General features: G+C 43.7%; 1 protein-coding gene across 1 annotated transcript in view; it reads right to left on the minus strand.

The window, feature by feature from the left end:
- Positions 1–21,706, minus strand: part of trabd2b (TraB domain containing 2B) — a 66,832-nt gene that overhangs the window by 12,628 nt on the left and 32,498 nt on the right. The window contains exons 3-4 of the mRNA XM_047588125.1: positions 15,896–16,042; positions 9,115–9,289 (exon numbers count right to left, since the gene is read on the minus strand). Of these exons, the coding sequence (XP_047444081.1) occupies positions 9,115–9,289; positions 15,896–16,042 (322 nt within the window). The remainder of the gene's footprint in view (positions 1–9,114; positions 9,290–15,895; positions 16,043–21,706) is intronic.

The following is a 21,706-nucleotide window of genomic DNA, read 5'->3' on the forward strand; positions in this document are numbered from 1 at the left end:
ATCAAATTATGACAATTTGATAATTTATCAGTTAGTCCCTTATAAGGAAGCATCTACATTTATTATGTGAATGGTCCTCCCTTCTCTTATGTCCCACTCGACATTTCTTCCTGTGTGTCCACCCGGAGCTGTGTTTAGGGAGCTGGGTTCTTCCTGTTAAAGGTTCCTCTTGCTTGTTTCAGGCTCCTGTAAAGCATCCAGAGACAATGGAGAACTATCTAAAAAATCAAAGTTCCTACATACGAGACTTATCTCTTTAATTGTCAGCATGTGCGTGTTTATGTGTATTTGCGTGCACCTGTTTGTGTCTTCTGTAGGGGAAAGTCTTTTTCTTTACCCTGCACAGCACTACCATTCTTTCCCTGAACAACATATGAGTAATGCAGCAAAGATTTTAACAAGCTCAGCATCCCCGCTCCTTGCTGTGCACTTCCATTTACACCGGGATCCCTCTATAAATCACACAGCAGTCTTTGGATTAATAGAGCGGAGCTGGAGAAACAACTACCCACGGCGCTTCACGAATAGTTGAACCATTGCCTTGAAAACAGAGCACCACTTTCACTTTGCATGTAAATCCAACACGACGAGTTCCCCCGCTCTGCAGAGTTCTGGGTTTCCACTCCTCGTCTCAAGAGTGACTTCACTACCCATGCATGCAGTTCGACGTCCGTCTGCGTCTGCACCGCGCTGAGGAGTTGTGAGTGACAGCTGTTGACGCGGCTGAACGTGTACATGTCCAATTTCTGGTCAGCGTTCTGGAGATGAACAGGGCCGAGGGGATCAGGTTCAGAAGCCAACCGCTGACTGCGGTGGGCCCGATGTTCGTAGGTCGTGTTAGAAAGGCTGGAGGAAGGGCTCAGCGGCTCAGCTTTAAAGTGATTCCCCACATTTAAATATTTAGACTACGTGAGCTTGCTGCTGCAGTGTGTGAAGTAGGAAGGGAGAAAAACATAGAGAGAGAAAGTGGAAGTAGTGGCAGACAAGGAAAACAAAGGCACAGAGAGCGGAGCTAACGATATTAATTTAAAATAGTTTTTATCCCTGACAGCAGCGGTCCTGGAGCGATGTCTCAATGCGGGTCGTCACCTTTTCCGTCTCACCCTCGGTTCATTTCCTGTCATCATTGTTAAAGTTACTGTTTCTGTTAAGGAGGAATTTAGAGCCGTTCAGTTTTCATGTGAGCAGGTACAAAACGGACTTGATTTCACTGTGCATGCGTATGTGTAAATCATTGTGTTTATGTCTTTTAAATGAGTGCATATTCACGTGTACATCGATGTGAAGCGTGCGTGCTGCTGGCATACATTACACAGACCTGCTGCCCCGCAGGCATGAGCTCACAGATAAATGGATGCAGGCATGTGAGCGTGCATGCTGCGCGCGCGTGTGTCCGTGAGCTTCGTCTGAACTGAAACCAGTGTTTTCCATCAGCTGCTTCTAAAAACCCAGAGGCAGGCTGCTTCTCTGCCTTACCTTTTAATCAGGATCTGATTTACACCAACAGACAACAGGTGAATGCAGTTATCTCAGCCGCAGTACTGTGAGACCCTAGAAGTGAACCTTTGCGTTCTCCGATAGTCTCTCCTGAGTGCACGTCGGCCAATTTAAACGCTCAAAGGATCAAAGCGGTAAAGCGTCCGTGTGTTTGTGAAAAGCAGCATTAAACTTATTGGCTCCGAACAAGCAAGGAGATGTTCTTTCAGCTCCTAATGAAGTGTGTAATCTTTGAACAAGCTAATGAGCTGTACTGATTTAATTACAGCGAGGAACTCAACCGGTGAAGCCAAGAATTACCATAAGATGTTTTCATGCGACGTCACATTCCTGGAAATAGGTACGGCCACAGAGCCGTCTGTACAGCAGTGAAAACATTCAGTCCGTATCAATAGGCTGCACTCGTGGCACGTTTTGGAATTTTTCTACATATTTTTACAAATAGTGTGCGGAGTACGCTCTCTGTGTCCTGTTTTAAAATGACACGTTATCATGGTTGGAAGAAAAATAACTGTGTGCACCTGTGTGCAAATTAATAAAAGAAAAGAGTACAGTTGTTTCAGTTCACAAGTAACGCTTACATTAGAAAATTGCTTTTTAAATGCAGCAGGCATGAAATTGTATGTGCTTTATGTGAACATGTTTATGGTAACATTACCTGTGCAGTTGTGGTATATTTTCTTTATACGTACGTTTTTCATACTTGAATGACAGTTGTTATGCTCATCCGTACATTGGGCCGTTGGGTCACTGACAACACTAGCCTTGTTTGAATTATAGTTATGAAGCCAAGTATTTTAACGTCATAAAAAAAAAAAGAAAATACACCACCTGGTTTGGAGTAAATAAACATAAATGCAATCAGAAGGTGACGATATAGACTACACTACACATGACTGAAATAATAAACTGCCAGGAGCCAAAAAACAAAACCTCAAAGAAACAACACCTGTAACCATGGTCATTATGAGAGGAAATGGGAAGAAGTCTTCTTTCAAATCAGGTTGTCATTAAGTTCATTTTTCTCCTTTTTTTTTTTTTTTTTGAACCTTTTGTGCCTTTAATGGATAGTGCACCAGTCCGGAGAGAGGGGCAGTGATGAGTGAGAGAGAGAGGAAGACCGCTTAAGTCACGGCGCTCTAGGTAACGCACCATGTGACCATGTTTCATGCTGTCAAAAACAAAGACAAACTCTAATCCATGTGTTGTTCGCACACAGCAGGACTGAACAACAACAACAACAACGGGTGTGGAACACATGGGAAACATTTTTTCTTCGTCTTGTTTAGGAGCTGGAACAGCTGAGCATGTTTGCTGCACCAGAACGGCTTTTTCTGTCTCTGAACTGAGGAATTTTCTTCAAAGTTTCCATAATCCTCTAACACAAAAAACAACACATGGCGAATGTCATATGAAAGGATGCAGAACAGACAGTGTACAAATTATGCGTTTGAGAGTGATACTTGTTTAGTTTAGAATTACACAGAGGCTTTGAGTAATTAGGGTTTTGAGTAAAGAGGACACTAAGGCAAGACAAAGGACCCATCAGGTCACTCTTCATACAGCAACACTGGCAAAAATACATTTAAATGTGTGCTCCTCCTCCACAGAAGTCTCACAAACATGTACGTGATACGCATATATGGTGTTTTCAGTCAGTAATATGACAACGGGACGATAGAATGAAGCACCAGTGATAGATTGCAAGGAGGGATGGCGTCTGTTTAATAACTGAATATGTGCAGCTTAAGACATGCAGACTGGCGGGCTAGCCAGGGAGATAAGTTGGAATTAGTTCTACAGACAGACTGGAGTGGAATCAGAGACAGACAGGCGGAAAGACAGACGAGGCAAAGGGCTGAGAAAAGCAGATATGCGCTAAGGAGGAAGGAGCCACCGAGACATTCACGCCAGGCAGGATCTCTCCTTCAGTCATCACGTCAACGCCGCAACACCACAAGTGACTAGCAAAACACATGCGTCCGTTCCGGCTGCACAGTGAGCTGTTACAGGCCCGCAGCGGAGCGCACGCACGAAAATCAGCTCTCAGCAACGGGATCCAAAGTGGCTGCGACTTCAAAACAAACAGCACGACATGTGTATTTTTGAAAGCAACTACTCTTTTTTGGTGATAAATATCTGCAGATCGTATGACTCCGTGTCACAAACACACACGCAGGCACACGTGTGTGAAGCGGTGTCTAGGCAGCGTCAGGAAATTCCACGGGATGTTTTCAATAAGAGCGGGCGGCGGCAGCCAGGGAACGGGCAAATGAAAACCTGCTGAAGCGCACCACACAGCCCCAACAACACACACACGCCTGCCCTCAAAGCACTCCGCCGCCTCTTCAACGCAAATGATAATGTTGTGTGGTTTTAGTTTGCGCGTGAATGGGAGAGGGTGACAGAGAAGGCATGATACGGAGCGAGTGGTGGAAAAGAGAAAGTTCAGTGAGGTTTGTGTCTGTTCACAATCGCAACAGAACAAGTATTCAGTGTGTGCAGGGCTTGTTGTCGAGCACGCTCTTCGCTTTACGGCTGTCATCTGGTTTTGCTGTGTCATTTTGTCCGAGGGGAAACTCTGATGCGCTCGCTTGGCTTTGCAAACAACACTACGTCATGTTACAGCGTGTGCCCGTGATCGCCCCCATTACATAATACTGATAGTAATAGTGAACCGCAGTCACCACAGCAACTGTTGCACCACAGATGGAAAAGCCCACAGCATGTAGGAGTATGCAAAGGCTGCGACAGAAAAAATGCCAAGCATCCAATAAAAGTTTACTCAGATAAATTACACAAACAGCACATAATGCTGTTAAGAAATGGGTAAAAATTGTTTTATATCTAGTCCTAGACAATATTCTGTTAAAAAGGTAGAGCGACTGTAATTGCTACTCCAGATTTTTGAGGTAACTATTAAGTTCAATCAAAACCGACCGTGTGATATGGGCTGGTGCATAATCAAAGTAGCCTAGAAGCCAACTCGACTTCCTTGTCCACGTAATGTTTGTGGGGAAAGCTGGTCTGGAGTCAGTCTGTTGGAAGCTGCTTATGCCCCAGCTGATACCTGCCGGGCCAATCAAATCATTTGGACGGGATTAATGGGAAGAAGAAAGCAAGTTAGCTTGTTCCCGAAATGTCCTCAGGAGCCGCTTCCATCGTTCTTTTGACTCCTTGGGTATTAGATAATAGCTAGTGTTAGCAAATAATTCACACGTCCAGCAGACACAGACAAACTCTGATTTGACTTCACGTTTCTGTTGCCAAACATGACATCAACTCATTTGTCTAATATTGACTCTCCTTTAATCTCCTTTGATCTTTAATGTCTGGCTCTTGCGGAAAGCGCATTTGTCTTTAGCTGCCAGCTTCCCAGACTTGATAATTGCGAACTTTGTCTGTGAGTCAGTTGTTAGACATTTGTGTTTATTGTTGAACAAGCCGTTGCTGCTTGAAAAATGGTCTAGAGAACTATAGACAACATTAGTATGAGGAAAAAAGTAGTCATGTTAGTCACACAGTGCCACTGAAAAATACAGACTAAAGAAGTGGGAGACGGGAGTTTTTCTGCTGAATAGTAGGCGATTAAAATGAATTCTGAATTCCACAAATATAAATTATACATCAGTATCATTAACTCTTGGTCCAGCAAGCTCCAGTGAGACAGTAACACTGCTCAGTCAGTCTCTTTAATGCTGCCTGGGATAATTCAGTTATACCTGCTTTTACCTCTGTGATTTGTATTAACAACCTGCTGCTGAAAGTGAAGAAAATAAAGAATGTCTGTTACAGCGTGTGCCTGTTTGCAGATGTGTGCGCAGGATGGAGGGAAAGGTGGCAGAGGAAGGGAGTAAGAAACAGGGTTTTCAAGAGCAAAAGCACTTAAAAGTGCTTGTGCTACAGGATGGTGTAGGTGTACAGTGGATGGAAAGGGGGAGGCTGGGAAGCAAGGTGCTGAGCTGAGCTGAGATGGATTTCCTGCCTGAACCGCTTTATACACACGTCGTATAGTTTAATTACCCCGTGAAAAAAACTCCTGGATCGGACTACGACATCTGTAATTCAAGAGCGCTTTGACCTGAGAGCTGCCCCGGCGCTTTCCCGACAGTCCTGTTTTCCTTCTGCGCGCTGGACACAGTTCATGCTGGAAGAGACTGGTCCAAAGCAAAGGCTGCTGCCGGGGCCATTAATATTTATATGTATGTTGTATTCAGTCATAAACACAAAAACAGACACTTGACACAGACAGACTAACAAACACTTCATGACTCTGTCAAACACAGCGACAGGATCCAAAATATCTCAAGTCCCATTTCACAGTTATTCCATTTTCTAATCCGCAAGAATATGCTGCAGCAACACACACGTCATGTTAATGTGATGTCTGAGATCGGACCGTAAAGGTTCAGCTTTATGTGATCACATTATTGAACGCCCACATTTGGCTTGAAAATGGCTGTAATCCATCTCCCTGGGCTGTATTTATTTTAAAATATGTCTGGATAATCTTAACCCTCACACCCTCTATTCCCCCTTTTTTTCCCCTGCCATTACTCAAAATACGCTCTGTGGTTAGATTATAATCAGATTATGAGGGGAACTCTTTCACGAAGCAAGCCTGCTCACTTCAAGAACACGTCCTGAAAACCTTGAGGAGGAATGCGAGCGTAGCCAGATTTCTGGGAGTCCGGGCCGTCACCTAATACGCGCTGGCATCATTGAATGATAAAATTTCATGGCTAGTTACGGCCAGTGGGAAGCTGGGACCAACAGGGACAGTTACAGGACTGTAAAGACATGAGTCAATGTCCTGAACACAGATTAGAGCATGAGAAAGACTTTATTAGGGCTGATTTACTTCTTAGCTTTTATGTCTCGGCACCAGCGACAGCTGTAGCCGAAGGCACCGTGTTCTCAGGTTGTTTTCAGGCCCTTCCATCCCAGACTCATGACCATTATATCTCAGGAACTCCCTGACGCATTTTCTTCATATTTAATACAAACATCCATTTGGACTCAGGGATGAATTGACTGGCATCTAGCGGTCAAATGTCTAGACTAGTCTATTATTTTAATCATTTATAATAATGATTTCCAACAGGTCAAAGTTGAATTTCACTGTGAAAAAAAATTATTAACTTCATGCAAAGTCTTGAATGAGTTATAATTGTAAATCTGCAGCTTGGGTTTTATTTGATCTCAGTGCCATGCTTCTCTTTTTATGTATCACTACTTTAGAGTATTGCACATTCCTTGCAGACCTGTACTGTCAGTGTCATTGTCTCCTACTGTCTTACTCCGTGTTGCATTTGTTGCACACCTCTACTTTTTGTAGAGGTGTCTTACTCTTGTCTTGTTCCTGGTTGCGTGTAGTCTTTTTTTTTTTTTTTGTTCCATTTTACTTTGTACATCATCTGTTGTTCAGGGATGGAATGACAATAAAAATCCCCCGACCTCTGGAAAGGAGGACAGAAACTGCTATTGCACTGTACGTGACAACACTGTGCAGATTCGTTTAAGAAAAGATTTCCTTTCAGTTACTTGCATTTTAAACATATCTGCAATGAAATGTAAATACTTTACTTTCATTGTGTGGAAGTAAACATTGACCTTTGTTTCATAAATGTTATGTTAGATTTCAGTAGAAGTAGTATGTTATTTTCATGGTTTCTACACATTTCTCTTGACACGATTCTGATTTTATTTGAGTGATAATTTGTGGTTTGTCTTATCGCGTAGTAACAGTTCAAACATTTATTAAACACGCTGTGACGGATCAGTATTCCTGTTTGAGCGTCGCCGCTTTTTGAAGGAATCTCCCCCGGTAACCAGCACATAATTAGCTGCTGCTGTCGTAAATCAAACACAAATTACATGCAGATTGCGAGCTCAAAATTGAAAGAACATGCAGCACAAATTGTCCTTTGACGCAGGTAATTCTTTCCCATCCCAGAGCGCTTACTGAGACGTCTGTGTTTATTGTACGTCTGTGAGTGAATGCGCTTGTTCGTGCATGTCACAAAATATGCACTTATGCTCGCACCAGTACCGCGTTTAAATATGAATCTTAGTGTATATATGTGTGTGTATGTGTGTGTGTGCGTGTGTGTGTGTGTGTGTGTGTGTGTGTGTGTGTGCATCAAGCAGGGTGACTGTAAATGGTTCCTATCACTTCACACTAGCTGTCAGTTTTGTCCTACACAGGGGCCCGTAGGTGACCCGGCACACATGTTCACCTCGCGTCTTTCCAGGCCACGTCGGACACACTGGAGAGCTAACACAAAGCTGCCTTAGACAACTTGCAGCAGAGAGCAACCTGGAAAACATAAAGCTGCAGCAGAATTCATTTTAAAGGTCTTACTGGGCCAAACATCCAAATCCCTGATTTTTCTCTTCAACTGCCACAAGTCAAATGAAGGTCCAGATTTTCCCTGTTTAGTTTTAACTGATATATACAAGATCGTTTGGCAGTGAGAGATGAGTAATTTCATTTTAATGCATTTGTCCAAACGTTTGCAAAGAACTGCTGGGAGTCAGCCACGTACAGTATGCTTTCACGTATTCATCCACGGATCGCTGAGCACCTTCCGGTTTCTGAGCGCTGACCGTCGACACATTCAAAAAGTGACTGTTGCATATTTCCCTCTCGCAACTGCCTCTCTAAATATTGTCTTTTATGTTATAAATTGAATTTTAAAACAACCATTTCCACCATTAAATTCTGTAATTCTAACTTTTCTCGAGTCTTCCACCCACACAACAACATTCGCTCATTTGGACACTGGTTATTTACTGTAAGTCTTCATCCACAAATTCATTCCTCCCTCATTGAGTCCAGCCACATCTGCATGCATATAGCAGCCGGATGGTCCAACAGTGGTTCTATCCAAACAGCACGAAGAGAACAGGGAACAACAATGCTCAAAGGAAGGAGCGAGGCACACACACACTTGCGTGCACGCACACACACACACGCCCTAGAGGCAGTACCACCCATTTTTTAGACGCACAGATGTACAGTAAACAGACACACAGATACCCACCCACCACCTGTTTTGTGGGCTAACACGCTTACATGTGTGCGTGTGTTGATACACACACGCACATGTTTCCCTCAGGACGCGCTACACCATTCAGGAAACATTAGCGGCATTAGCCAGGAATGCTAATTGAAACAAACAGCTCACGGTTTCTTCATTTCTGAGGAGGGAGCTGGCTGTAATTGAGACTTCTGTGATAGACACCGTTTTTGCAGGCCAGAGATCTGGGAACTATCCTTCTGTTATTGTTCTGGTTTTTCTCCATTTTTTAAAGCACAGAAAAGAGCAAATTTGTCCACCATAAACACACATGCTGACGGAATATGCATACCAAAGCAAACCCGATCTCTCTTCCACTTCACAGCTACACGCAAACAAATTAATAACAGTGAATCAGAGGAAAAAAGAAAAAAAAAACTCATGCAATGAAAATAAATCAGGCGGGAATCATTCCCATGATTTCCTATTGTTTGGTGCGTGGAGTAGGCAACCATCTGGTTATCAGCAGGTTAAAGGTCAACTAATGTGACTTTTCTAACTGTCCTACACATCCAAGGGTCTGGGAATTCCTTACCTGCACCGAAAGCAAAAAAGAAAGTCTGGTTGGGATTTCTCTGCAGAAGGGCAGACACGCGTCGAGCCATCCGCTCGTTGCGCTTGTAGATGAGCTCCTGGCGGAAGTAGCTGTCAATCTGCTGGGCCGTCGTGCGGTCGTGGGCGGGCAGAGAACTGTTGATGAAGTGAGGCAGCTGAGAGAGAGAAGGGGAAAAAGGCTGTGAGAAAATGAGACTTTAAAAAAGGCTTTTGAAAGCGGTGGCGTGGAATTAAAAGCTGATGAATCGCTTAAATTATACATCACACACGAAAAGAAAAGAGGGTCGTCAACGAAAACAGACATGGAAAGAAATGAGACGACTGGATGGGTGTTGGTGCCCGCGTGAGTGTGACACCTGGCAGCCAGAAGTGTTTCTGATGGGAAAGCTTGACAGAAAAATGGTCAACGCAACGCTCTGCTGGCTGGTTTTCAAATGACAAAACTTCATTAAAAGACGGAGAGAGAAGAGAAGTGTGTGTACCAGTAGTACATTAAAAAGAGGAAGACTCTTTACCCTGATGTGTATGTGTGTGTTGGACAGGGTTCACTGCACCCAGGCCTGCGCATGTCTGCTCATACAGTGTATGCATGAGTGTGTTTAATTGCTGTGATTTACTATGAGCTGGACAGGCCGAGGCAGACCACGCTGGCTCTGTTCCACATCTGGCTGCATCGGTGGATGCAACAGGTTGTTAATCTGCAAAGATGAGCCGGGGGTCAGCGGAAGAGTAGCGAGGGTTTGGCGTCTGGGTCTGAGTTGTGGACACACAGAAATGCCTAACGCACACACTGGCTCTCTTTACCTGTCATCAGCCCTTTTTTATCACCATACATACTTGATTTATTTTGGCTCTTACACCCATATTCAATACAGCATTAAATACATGAGTAAAGCCATTCAGCCAGCTCCCTACACTGTTGCTTGTCACTGACAGAGTTTGCTGCCAGTAATGAAGATGATTTTTCTCTAATTTATTCTAATATAATCCTTCATTCACTGTGCAGATGATCATGAAATCTGAGTTCCATAGTAATCTTTCTCCACTCTCCCTGATTTATTAAGTTTTCAAAGTTCTATAATTCCTTAAAAAATAGTTATGAATGATGTACCACTTTTCTTGAGAGCACTAAGTAAGTAGCAGTAAATGAGAAGTTCATTAATTACTGAATGATTCATTACTACAATAACTGAGTCTGTGCGGACCAAACCGTAGTAATGCTCGATACCACCTCCTTTCTGATCCGATACTGAGTCACATTCAGGCTGGTATCGGTGATACTGATCCGATACCAATACCGATGCTTTGTGCAAATATACATAATGAGTGTAGTCAGTCTAAAACAGAAAGCAGTGTAATTCGAGTTATAGCTTCAGAAAGAGTACAAGACATAGGCATAATTTATTTATTATTGAGAAGTATCAAAAGTATTGACATTTTGATTTCAAAATCGATTTCAGAGCATAAACATCTAGTATCGGCGTTATCGATATTTCAGTATCAATTTAAAGTTCAGAGCCACTGTTTCATCAAATCCTCTTCATCTGCTCATCTCATATGTTAGTGGCATCTCAGTTTCCATTCTTCTGTTTTCCTTCACTGCTCTCTCTTATACAACCAGGACTACACCTGAGGCCACCCAGCCATCAGTCTTTATCCTGGCGTTGGAAAGAGTGAGATCAGGGAGGGCTCAGAAAAAGAAAAGGATGGGTGTTTTCTTGCTGCACTTAGTTGTTAGAGCGAAGACAGGCAGATGTGTTTAATCTGGATCTGTATTTGAGGGTGACAAGAACACAGACGTATACGTGCATCGCTGTCTACAACTGGGTTACATGTTGATCCAATGGTAAAACAGATGCAAGTGGTGCGTAATTGTGTATGTGTGTTGTGTCTGAATAAAACTGGGGGATTTAATGTACCATGTGTGGACAAGGTGTTCTTCAGCGTCCAGAGTCTGACACATTTCCCCTCCAGCGCTCTTCCTACAGTTTCACATAATGGCTGAGTGGTAATAATTCAAACTTTCATCAGACATTGAGATCTTTCATGTGTGATCTGTGCTCACCATTTATTCATTTATTAAAAAACTCATATCTGGGAAAAATGCCGCCTTCTAGAATACTCCCATTGACAGGAGTATTTAAGAAGGCGATATTTTTCCCAGAGCCCCCCCATCATCAGCAAAGATATATAGAAAAAAGGTTTACTGATATTTTTTTAATTTATTTATGCCTCTAACATAAAGGAGGCTACAGAGACAATTAATTTAGTTCCATTTGACAGCGTGGTAATTTCAGGCCCGCATCAAATGCTTCTTCACACCACAGTGTTAGAACAAAGGCTGAGCCAGAAACTTTGAATTGTCTATCTGCGTTTCCTCTAGCTGACCCAGGTTCGTCCTGACTGACAGGACGCCGTGAATAGAGTGGAGGAATAAGTTAAACGCAGAGAGAGAAGAGGAGAAGGACATTTTCAGTGGGTGTGGATAGTGTGAGTGTTTCATGATGAGAGGAAGGAGGTGGGAGTGTAGCGGTAAATGCAGATAAGTTATCATTAAAGACCATTAGCTGCCGTCTGTCCCAACCTGCACGGGAAATGCAGAGAGACAGCGAGATATTTCCTCCCTTCCTCACTGCTGGCACTGCTCTGCACTCAACTTTCTCAGCCTGACCTTTGTCCTGACAGCAATTTACTTTTTAACGTCATTCTCCTCTTTTATTCTACTCCTTATATCCTTCTGTCCTTTTCAACTTTGAAAACACATCATATTACAGCAGTGAAGAACTGATAGGTGTGCCAACTTAACGGCAGCTTTTAATTTACTTTTCATGTGGCGGTCGGCTGTTCTCTGCTGTTGGAACTAGCAGGTGTGAAACTCTATAGCTATCGCACACGGGGCATTTTTTTTCTATTTCAGCAAGAAATATCCTACAATACAGTATCTCATTTCTATTCTGTTTTTGTCTGTCTCGCTGACCTTGTGTCCCTGATGGATTTGGCACCAGCTGAACCAGTTGAGGAGAATTAACCTGTCTTGCACCTTTGGACTTTCTTGTGGTCTGGGGCCCATCATCGGCCTTTCTGTGAAATGATGAAGACTGAGCTGGGAGAGCATCGGGGCTGTTCGAGGCCAGTGGATTAGGTCCTATCTATCAAAAAACACCTGCTCTTTTACAAGCCTGGAAGTTCACTTTCACACATGCATGCTCCCACACACACACACAAAAACCTGCTACACATCACCAGTCCACAGAAGCGAGGAGTCGGGAGTCAGGCATCTGATGGCTGTACCATGTGTTGGGAACATTAATACATGTTATTATGACACGAGGGGAAGGGCAACCTGGTATGTTTTAAAACGCTCTTGCAGGAGACAACTGCAGGTGAAACTGTAATAAGCCTTTCATCGCCCCCAGGAAGAAAGAGGTGGTTAGAACCAGACGATGAACGAGACAGACTGGGAAATGAGAAAAAAAAGAGGAGATTCGTGTCTTCTCTCAAGAGCAGAACAGACATGTCTGAAACGAGTTTGTGTGAACACTAAGTTGTGTGCACTTTCTCATACCCTGCGCGTCTCTGATGGGGAATCTGTGCAGCTGAGCGGTGAGCTGAGGTTACATGGTGCGTTGGCTTTAATGGGACTTAAGGATCAGTGAGGGAGGGTTGACACGGCATAATTGACTTATGAAGAGGGCTTCTGAGTAAATCTGTATTTGAGGGCGACGATGGAGTGAGAGCTACTGCGTGCAGTGTCTTAACATGGATGTGTGTGTGTGTGTGCGCACTATGTACCGAATGGCCTTTTGACAGCTGGCCGTGAAGACTGATGGAGAGGCCATCACTGAAGGAGCCGAGGCTATGTTAGGAAACGCAAAGCTGGAAGAGGTGAGATGGTGTATTTACGGCGGAGTCCAGAGCTATTAAAGTGTCAGACTATCAAGTAACTTGAGGTGGAGAAGGATTAATATGGCAATGTGCAGATTTGTGGAATTGATGTGCAGGCCTAAAAGTCTGAGGTGACGATAGTGTAATGGCAGAGAAGTGGGTATGAGAGCTTTGCCAACTCAAGTCGAGGGTCTGCCGGATTTGAGTTTGTGAACACAGTTACAGATGTTTCTGGACTATAGCTGGTATTTGGGGAGAATATCTTAACGATTATCAAAACCATGACTTGACTGTTCTTTTGTCCAGCCACTGAACGCTTGCACTTTTTAATCTCGGTAAGAAACATTCTGAAATGATTATTGTTGGCTAAAGAATACCAAACAGACAGTATCTTTTTACGTGTTTTCATGAGAGTTTAGCCTCTGAGGATGTGGCGTGGAGGTGACCTACGTTCAGACAGCGCTCATAACAGTGTGAACAGTACACTGATCTTTCTGGTTCTGATTTTGCCACTTTTATAGGCGCCCAATCAATCCGATTTTATGCAACTGTGATGAAGGTAGTCAGTGGTTTGACAGTGGAGTTTTAAACCTCATACAATATGTGTTTAGTGTGACAAGTGAAAAACTCAGCAAGTGGAAACCCTGGACTTGGACTGTACGCAGACGAGGCTTTAGAGTCTGAGCACAGTTAAGAGCCTTAAAACATCTAAAGACTCAAACTAACGAAGAAGTATTGGTTGGATTACCTTTTCAATTCACTCTAAGCTTGACTGGGTTTCATGTGATAAACACAGTGGTCAGTGGTATCTATCGGGGGTCACGATCAGTTCACTCTGGAATCTGCTGGTGCTCTTAAAGATAATGTAAACAGACAAACAAAATAGCTGGATCTGAGCAACAAATCCCAATAGTGCCCCAAGACTTGCTGTGTGAACGTAGCCACTGACTCATTAACTCTCGCTTTGAGCTGGCCCAAATATTACACACGGCAGTTTGGACCCTAGCTGATTGTAGCTTAGCTTTTCCAACTTTAAGTTACTGTGAAGAAGTTGCTAGGGGCCATTTTCACTGTTCCGCCAAACACAATTGTTTACATGTGTAAACACAGCTTTATAACTCAAAGTGGACTTGGAAGCATTCGTTGACAGTTGGCAGTTGACACTATTTCCTTTCCAGTCTGTGAAAAAAGGGTGAATCTATGAGTCCGCAGTGTAAATGAATTGTGTTGGGGTTGAGGTCAGAAAGACAAGCGAGACTCATTTGACCTGAAGTGAATAAACTAAAGGTTTGCTTTACTGAAACAGAATCTCACTGATTTATTTTGTTGTGTTTCCAGTCATGTGAAAGAGCTTTCCGTACCTTCACAGAAGTTGGACATGTTTTGTGGTCTTTAACAATGACGTGTGGGATGAAACATGTAATGGTTTTCCTTCGTGGCGATAAGTGGCCTTGCTTACCTGTCTAAACGTTGTAGAAACATTGATACAGAACTGGAATCTGCAAAAGATGTATGGATGACTGACGATGTGCATGATGATGACTACTTTTTATTCCTGACACGCATAGCGTGTTGGATTGAGCTATGATTAGGATAAAGGCATCTCGTGTAATCCCAGCATAATAGTAATTTAATATGTGACATCTTTTGGCTTTGGCTTCACACAATGTGTAGAAACCTATTAGTGGGAGCATTAATGCAGCAATATCTTTCCAGCACATTGTTGTTGGCCTGTGTACGGCTTTCTAAGTGGGAAAATATGGGAGATAATATCGTAAATTTTGTATGTTTTGGCAGAGCGCATTAATGGGATCAGATCATTTGTATTGTTCTGGGCAGGCGAGTTCATTTTATGTTCTGAATTTGTCCTTTTAAAAACTCTGAAGAACCAGCTGTTTTAATTGACTTCAGTTGTTCTGTGGAAGGCTGACGTCAAACTGATAAAGGGTGTTTTCACACCTGTGTTTCATTCTGATTCGTGTGATACTACAGTGTCACAGTGCTGAATTTGACCTCGGTTCAGATTGTGCTCACGGGGCAACTATTTGAGAACTGTTTGGTGCACAAAACTGTTATCAGATAGTTTCATGATTGTTTTTTTGAAAATCAAAAAAAAAAAAAAAAAAAAAAAAAAAAAAAAAAAAAAATCAAAAAAATTTAAGTGGAGGATCAGTCCTGGCACCGGCATGTGTTGTGTATACACCAATCAGTCATAACATTATGACCACCTTCTTAATATTGTGTGTCTCTCTTGTGGCTCCAAAACAGTTGTGACTCATCAGAGAATGGACCTGGGTCTTCTGAGGGTGTCGTGTGGTGTCTGGTAACAGAATGTTGTTAGTGGGGGTCTTTGGTTCCTATGAGTTGAGGGGAGGGGCCTCTGTATCCCACAAATACTGGATCAGTTTGGGATCTAGTGATTAAGAGGCCAGGTCAACACCTTGTGCTTTTATTGATATTGATGTTTGTTTTTTTAGTTGCTCCTTAACAGTTTTGTGTGTGTGTGTCTGTGTCAGGCTGGCTGCTGTTATCAATAAGTGTCATTGTTATGTTAGGTGTCTGGTCTGGTCTAGGTGGTTGCTACATGTCTCAGTAACATCTACACAAATGCCAGGTCCAAAAGTTTCCCAGCAGAATGTTCTGCAGAATGGATCGCTCTGGGGAGACTACCTTCTGGTTTCTGCTTTCAGCTCCATTCATTTGTTCCAAAACGTAGTGCGGTGCTGCGTTCACACCAGCCCAAACTAACCAGCTTGGTTTACTTCTGGTTTCTGAAACTAGGTGTGAAAGCACCTTAAGTTAACACTGTCGTATTACCTTTTTTGTTTTTTTAATGGACCTGATCTATTTTGGAGGCAGAGAGAAAAATAGCCAACCTGTGAGGTGTCGTGGTTGAAGATGATGGAGCTGAGGTCTCCGCAGTTGTAGTGTTTGATGAGGTCCTCGGTAGTGTAGGAGCCCTGCAGGCTGCCTGCTCTGACGCCCTCGTGCTGCAGCAGCGTCTGGTTCAAAGCAAACAGCACCTGTGAGGAAAGAGACGGAAAGACGGGGAAGGCGCCGTTACTTTCGCATTCACAAACTCGGCCTTTCTTTGCAAGAGGAGGGGCAGAAAATCAGCAATGAGAGAAATTTTGCAGATGTCTTTAAAAATATAAAGTGACCTTAATATACAATGAAGCTGTTGTGCTCAGTGTCTGAAAGAAATACTTTCTTTTGCAGCTTTTTTTTTTATTTCTTTCTGGTTGTTTTCATACACTTTCCATACAGGCTGACTGCAGGTAAAAGCAGACCACAGAAGACATGGCATGAATCCACTGACTTTCTCCTGAAGGAAGGAGAGAACAGTGAGAGAAAGTGAGAGCTGAGAAGAGGGAGAGAGGGAGAGAGAGAGAGACCCTTTAAAAATGACCCTTCTTTCTCTTTCACCGGGACCAGGGTGTTGTAAATTTACAGCGCCCATTAAAATCAAAAGTAAACCCTCTTTAGAGAGAATTTATAGCGTGCAGCCGCCAGCCAGCCTAAAAACTCCACAGCTGTCCTCGACACCAGGGGTTAACCTCCATGCTCCCGCCCTCTACTATCCCACGCCACCTAGGACTGGCCTAGCAGCCGAGGCCGAGCCGTCAGTCACTGTTAAGCTCTCTTACAGGAACCAGAGGTGTGTTTGAAGGAGAAAGAGATTTTTTTTCCCTCTGTCTCTACTGAAACTGATTCACACAGTCCTACGGTGCACCTGGAGCTGGGCTGATTAGAGCACAGGTCTCAGCTCATCATATCTTCAGACCACACCAGACTGATTCGTGTCTATGATTCTAATTACCGAGAAACCCGACGAGTGCTTCGGAAAATACTGCAGGGAGAACGTCGGCATCCAGGCTCAGATGATTTGTGGACCAGCTTAAGGCCGATACAGCTGTGCAACTGATTGAGGCCCATGTCAAAAGTCTGGGTCGTAAGTCAAGCAATTAAGTTATGTTTTCGCAATCATAAATGCCCATATTGTGCATATTGAATGTTTAAACTCCAGGTAACCTTTACACTGGGATAATCACAACCAAGCTCTAAGCTCAACCTTGTGACTTTCTTTCTCCCTCTCTCTGAGGTCATTGCGTTTTCTAACCAGTCTCATGGTCTCCTTTTTTTATTTTTTGCTTTACTCTGCCTCTTTTCATAATGCAAAGAGACAGATGATCAGCTAACAGCATATAGGACTCTTTTATTGTTCTCTTTCTTTCTCACTTGAGAGGAGACTCCTTCCTTCTCTCGTTTCTCTGCCAGGCCCTGATCTCTACTCCTGCCTTCTGCTCCGAGAGCTTAGTCTGGTCTTATTTATTTCATCCAGCATATTTTCCCCACTACGCTTAACGGCGTACTGTCGCCCTATTAGACACACGTAATCCTGATCGTAACCCAAATCAAACATGTGACAGTTTCAGTCCTGAATTTTTTTTTTATATATATTTTTGCTTTTCTTGGCTCAAATTTCAGCAGCAGACTTCCCAAATCCACGAGACCCCTCGCTGGCTTCGCAATGACACTTCATATACCTCATTCAAATGTCTATTTCCATCTGTGGTGACATTGTTTAATTGCTCTGAAGTCCAGGTAATGCAGAGGTGTGGTGCCAGTGCTAGCTAACTGGCCAGAGTCGCTAATAACTTTGCTCCTGCGCCAGTTAGTTACTACTGCCCCAGGTCCTTGACCTGCAGGGCTCTCTGCCACTTCTCAAGGGTTTTTTCCTAAAGAAACACCAGGGCAGGCTCAGGAGCTGACCGAGCACACACACACACACACACACACCTGCCAGGATTTTTGCAGTGCTTCCAGCTTCAGTGGTTTCCCTGACCTGAGGGACAGACATGAGGGTGAGTGCACGTTCGCCGTGTTGTCAAGGGAGTTGTTATTTCAATATTGTCCGTCTCCCCGGTGAAGAACATCTCGGCAGCTGTAACCAAGGCGCCTGAGTTTGTACTGGTCTGAATGAGAGAGCACGTCAATCACTGCAGGGGAGGAAAAAAGAGAGATGGGGGGGAATGCAAACATTCGCTCTGTGCGTGTGTGTGTGTGCGTGCGTGCGTGCGTGCGTGTGTGCATGAACACACGTGTTGACTGACAGAGTGGGTGTTCTCATACTGAAGTGGCCTACTCACTCTGACAGGCCGACTCTCTCACAGCCAGACCTTTTCAAAGTAACGAACACTGACTCTGTTCACCACATAGTTTACGGCAGCAGGTCTCGCTTCTCTCTCGCTCTCTCTCTTTTTTCCCTCTCATCTCGTGTAATACATGCGTGAGAAACTCCCATTGTAATTAAATTAAAGCTTTATAAGAACAAAGCTGGAAGGAGCAGGGCACATGGATGGTCTTGGATCCCGCCATCCGAGCGCAGCACTCCAAAAATTCATTAGCGAGCGTTGGAAAGAAGAAGAAAGAAGAAGGGGTCGGGCAGGAGTACTAGCAACATAAAATAAAGAAATCAGAGAGATCTTTTAAGTTTCAGAAAATGCCATTTATCAAGTTGTGTGTGCCGTGCAGCAATTGCCCTTGAAGTGCATTAAATCCTGGCTGTTAGCTAGCAGTAACGTTAGCTTCTTTGAAGGCTCTGCAGGTCTGAACTATGTAATAGTAGGTGCCGATGACAAGGCGCTAGAACCGAGTGAGCTCACTCTTGTCGACTCCATCGCTCCCCTGTTAAACGTCCTTAAATCTGAGTCTCAGAATGGGAGTGATGGATAGAGCCAACGACTCAGGGGATGCAATATAACAGAAGGAAGTGTCAAAGTGTGGAAGCCAAACACTGAACTCTGGCAAAGCAGGGAAACTAACACAGAGCAATATGATTTAGTATACATAGGACCCACTAAAACCAAATGAAAAGCACACACTAACAACAGATGTTATGCACAGGTAAAAAACAAAATAAAAAACTCTTACATGTTCATCCTGCTCCTTCAATCATTTCCCCTCCTTTTGTGTCCAGTTTCCCGAGACAACATTTATTGTTCTATCCATTAGTCACCTTTCCTGTCATAGCTTTGGTAAAACAATGAGACACTATTCGGTGTTATTCCAGACTGACAGAACATAGAGAACAAAGCAAGGGAGGAGAAATGGCATGAGGAAGACGGAGAGCAGAGAACAAAAAGCCGGAGAGAGTTGAAAGTGTGAAAGAATGGAATAAGACAAATAAAGCCTTGTTCTCTGTGAGGAGCATGTGTTGTACATATGGAGGTGATTCTTCTCCACTGGTGCGGGAAGGAGTTTGGGTTTGTGGGTATACAACGTATGGGGAAGACTGGGAATGGGTACTGGCTGTAACGAGGCAGTCAGGTGCATGGAAGCCAAGTAAGAGGCTGCCAGCTTCAGGAGATAGGAATTTGCTCCGGCGCACATCTTTATTTTCGCTCTTGCTCTGCTGTGTATGTCTCAGTTTTTGTTTTAATGAACCTGGAAAGTGGCATTCACATAAGGCAAAAACATCTCGATACTATATGGCTTTGGTTTACCATTCCTTACGCAGATGTGTCTCATCAAGAACAAAAAAGCGAAACGTGGCAGACAGGGCTGATAGATTTAGGAACATTCTTTTTTTTTTTTCCTGTTTTTTATCTCAGTTTTGGCCGCAGACTTTACTGCACACAACTGTTGTTTTACTGCTAAGACAGCTGTTTTTCTAACAATATGAAGCAAGTTTAAGTTCCCATGAAATCATTTTCAGTGTTTGAGTGATTTATTTGTCCTGCAATATAAGTCCACGATATACCCAAAGATGACAGAGAAATTATCCAGCAGATATGCTTAACAATGGTGTGATTTCCTGAAAAACCATTTAATGGTCCACGACTCATCCTGTGAATACTAACTTTGCATTCAATGAAGCGCTTCCTCAAATTTCTATTTACCTCCCTCCCCTGTGTCTCTTCATCACCTGCAGCGCTGGCAGCTCCTGATACCGTCTTGAACACATGTGGATGGGACACGCTGAGGCCACTGCCAGTCTGACCAATCAGAGCAGACTCCTCTTGAAGGCAGCTCAGTTTTTACAGGAGACACGTACATTTAAGGAAATAGGAAGCCGCTGCTGTGAAAGCTTGCGGCTGTGTCTGTCATATAATTATATAGTTAGAATAACGCATGGATCTCTACATTAAGACCACAGATATTGTCCTTTTTATACCAAGGATCCTTCTCACTTTATGAAACCTCACCACCTTCATTACCCATAATACTCCTTTGCAGCCGGGGTGATGACTTTCATGTGTGGTATGCTAGTAATGGTCGAAGCGAGATGAGCGGTAGGAAAGAAGGGGCCTTTCCGTGTGGAGTTTGAAAGTTCTCCCTGCTCCAGTTTCTTCCCACAGTCAAAAGACGTGCATGTTGGATTAATTGATGACTCTAGATTTTGGCTGTAGGTGCGCATGTGTGTGTGATTGTTTTTTTTGTGTGTGTGTCTCTATGTTAGCCCTGTATCTCCCCCTATCAAACTTGTGTAAAACTGGTGGAATTTCCCTTTAATATTTATTTATTACAGATGAAGGCAGTGAAGGGTATTCCTCCTGGGGTCCAAGTATTCCCACTTCAAACTTAAACATAATAAAAATAATAATAAAAAAATAATACTCCAAAATCTGAGATAAAATGGAGTTGCTCCCTTAAATGGTTGAAACCAAACAGAAACAAAACAGCAAAAAATATTCCATTCTACACAGAATATATGTTTATCAGGGAGCAATTGCTTTTAAAAATGTAGTACTTTTAAATGCAGACCATCCAAACATAGCGGGAGATCAGCTCGCTCCCTCTGTCTCTTTATCTCTGGTCATTTAATCAGCCCCTGTTAAAGAAAACAGGCCAAACTGTTTCAGGGTGGTGTGTTCCTCTCTACCGCTCCCGTCTCCATGAGAGCTGCTTGTGTTTCATTGCCTGAGAAAGAGAAGCGCCGGACCCCTGACCCAGGACACACACTGCTGGGTTCCTCTGGGCCTCGCCGGCTTCCCCTCCGGGCTTTGGCTACGGTGCACAAGGAGAGGGGATTGGGTTCGCAGCACCCTGGGGTGACTGAAGGAAAGGAGGTACTGCAGGGAGTTGAAATAACATCCAGGGCAACTCAATAATGGGAGAAGGGAGATATCTCCTCCCTGTTCTCCACAGACCAGCCCCCAATAAGGCACGGATGCTTGCATTCGTGATCATGCTTTCCCCTGCCCGACCGCAGCAGAGAACCGTAAACGCGTTCATAAAAGAAGCGCCCCTGCATCCATTTTCTTTTAACCTGCACCATCTCAGTGTGACTTCATGCTCTAATGCACGCGTAGCAGTGGCGAGGCCGTTTTAAAAGGCTGCTGGTGTGTGATCTTTTACTCCTCACGAGCTCTGAGCAGCACCTTGAATGCATTAGGATGGAAAGACGGTGTCACACAAGACCACATCAAAGTTGCCCGAGCGGCCTCACGTGAGCTTCACTGTTGACTCCCACAGTTTTATCAAGAACGCCCTAAAGACCTGATCTCCCTCATATTCCCATCTGACGAAATCACGTAACTTTAAAGGCAACATTTGATTCTAAGAGTGTGACCTCAGACGTCAGAGCCTTTTCCCAAATAGTTTTACAGCCCTCCAGCTCTTTTCTGTATGTATCCTTGACTTATGTGAAGGTGAGCAGCACTTTCATAGATCATTGCTAACTT

This window comes from Mugil cephalus, chromosome 6, assembly GCF_022458985.1.
Source record: "Mugil cephalus isolate CIBA_MC_2020 chromosome 6, CIBA_Mcephalus_1.1, whole genome shotgun sequence".
Taxonomy (NCBI): domain Eukaryota; kingdom Metazoa; phylum Chordata; class Actinopteri; order Mugiliformes; family Mugilidae; genus Mugil; species Mugil cephalus.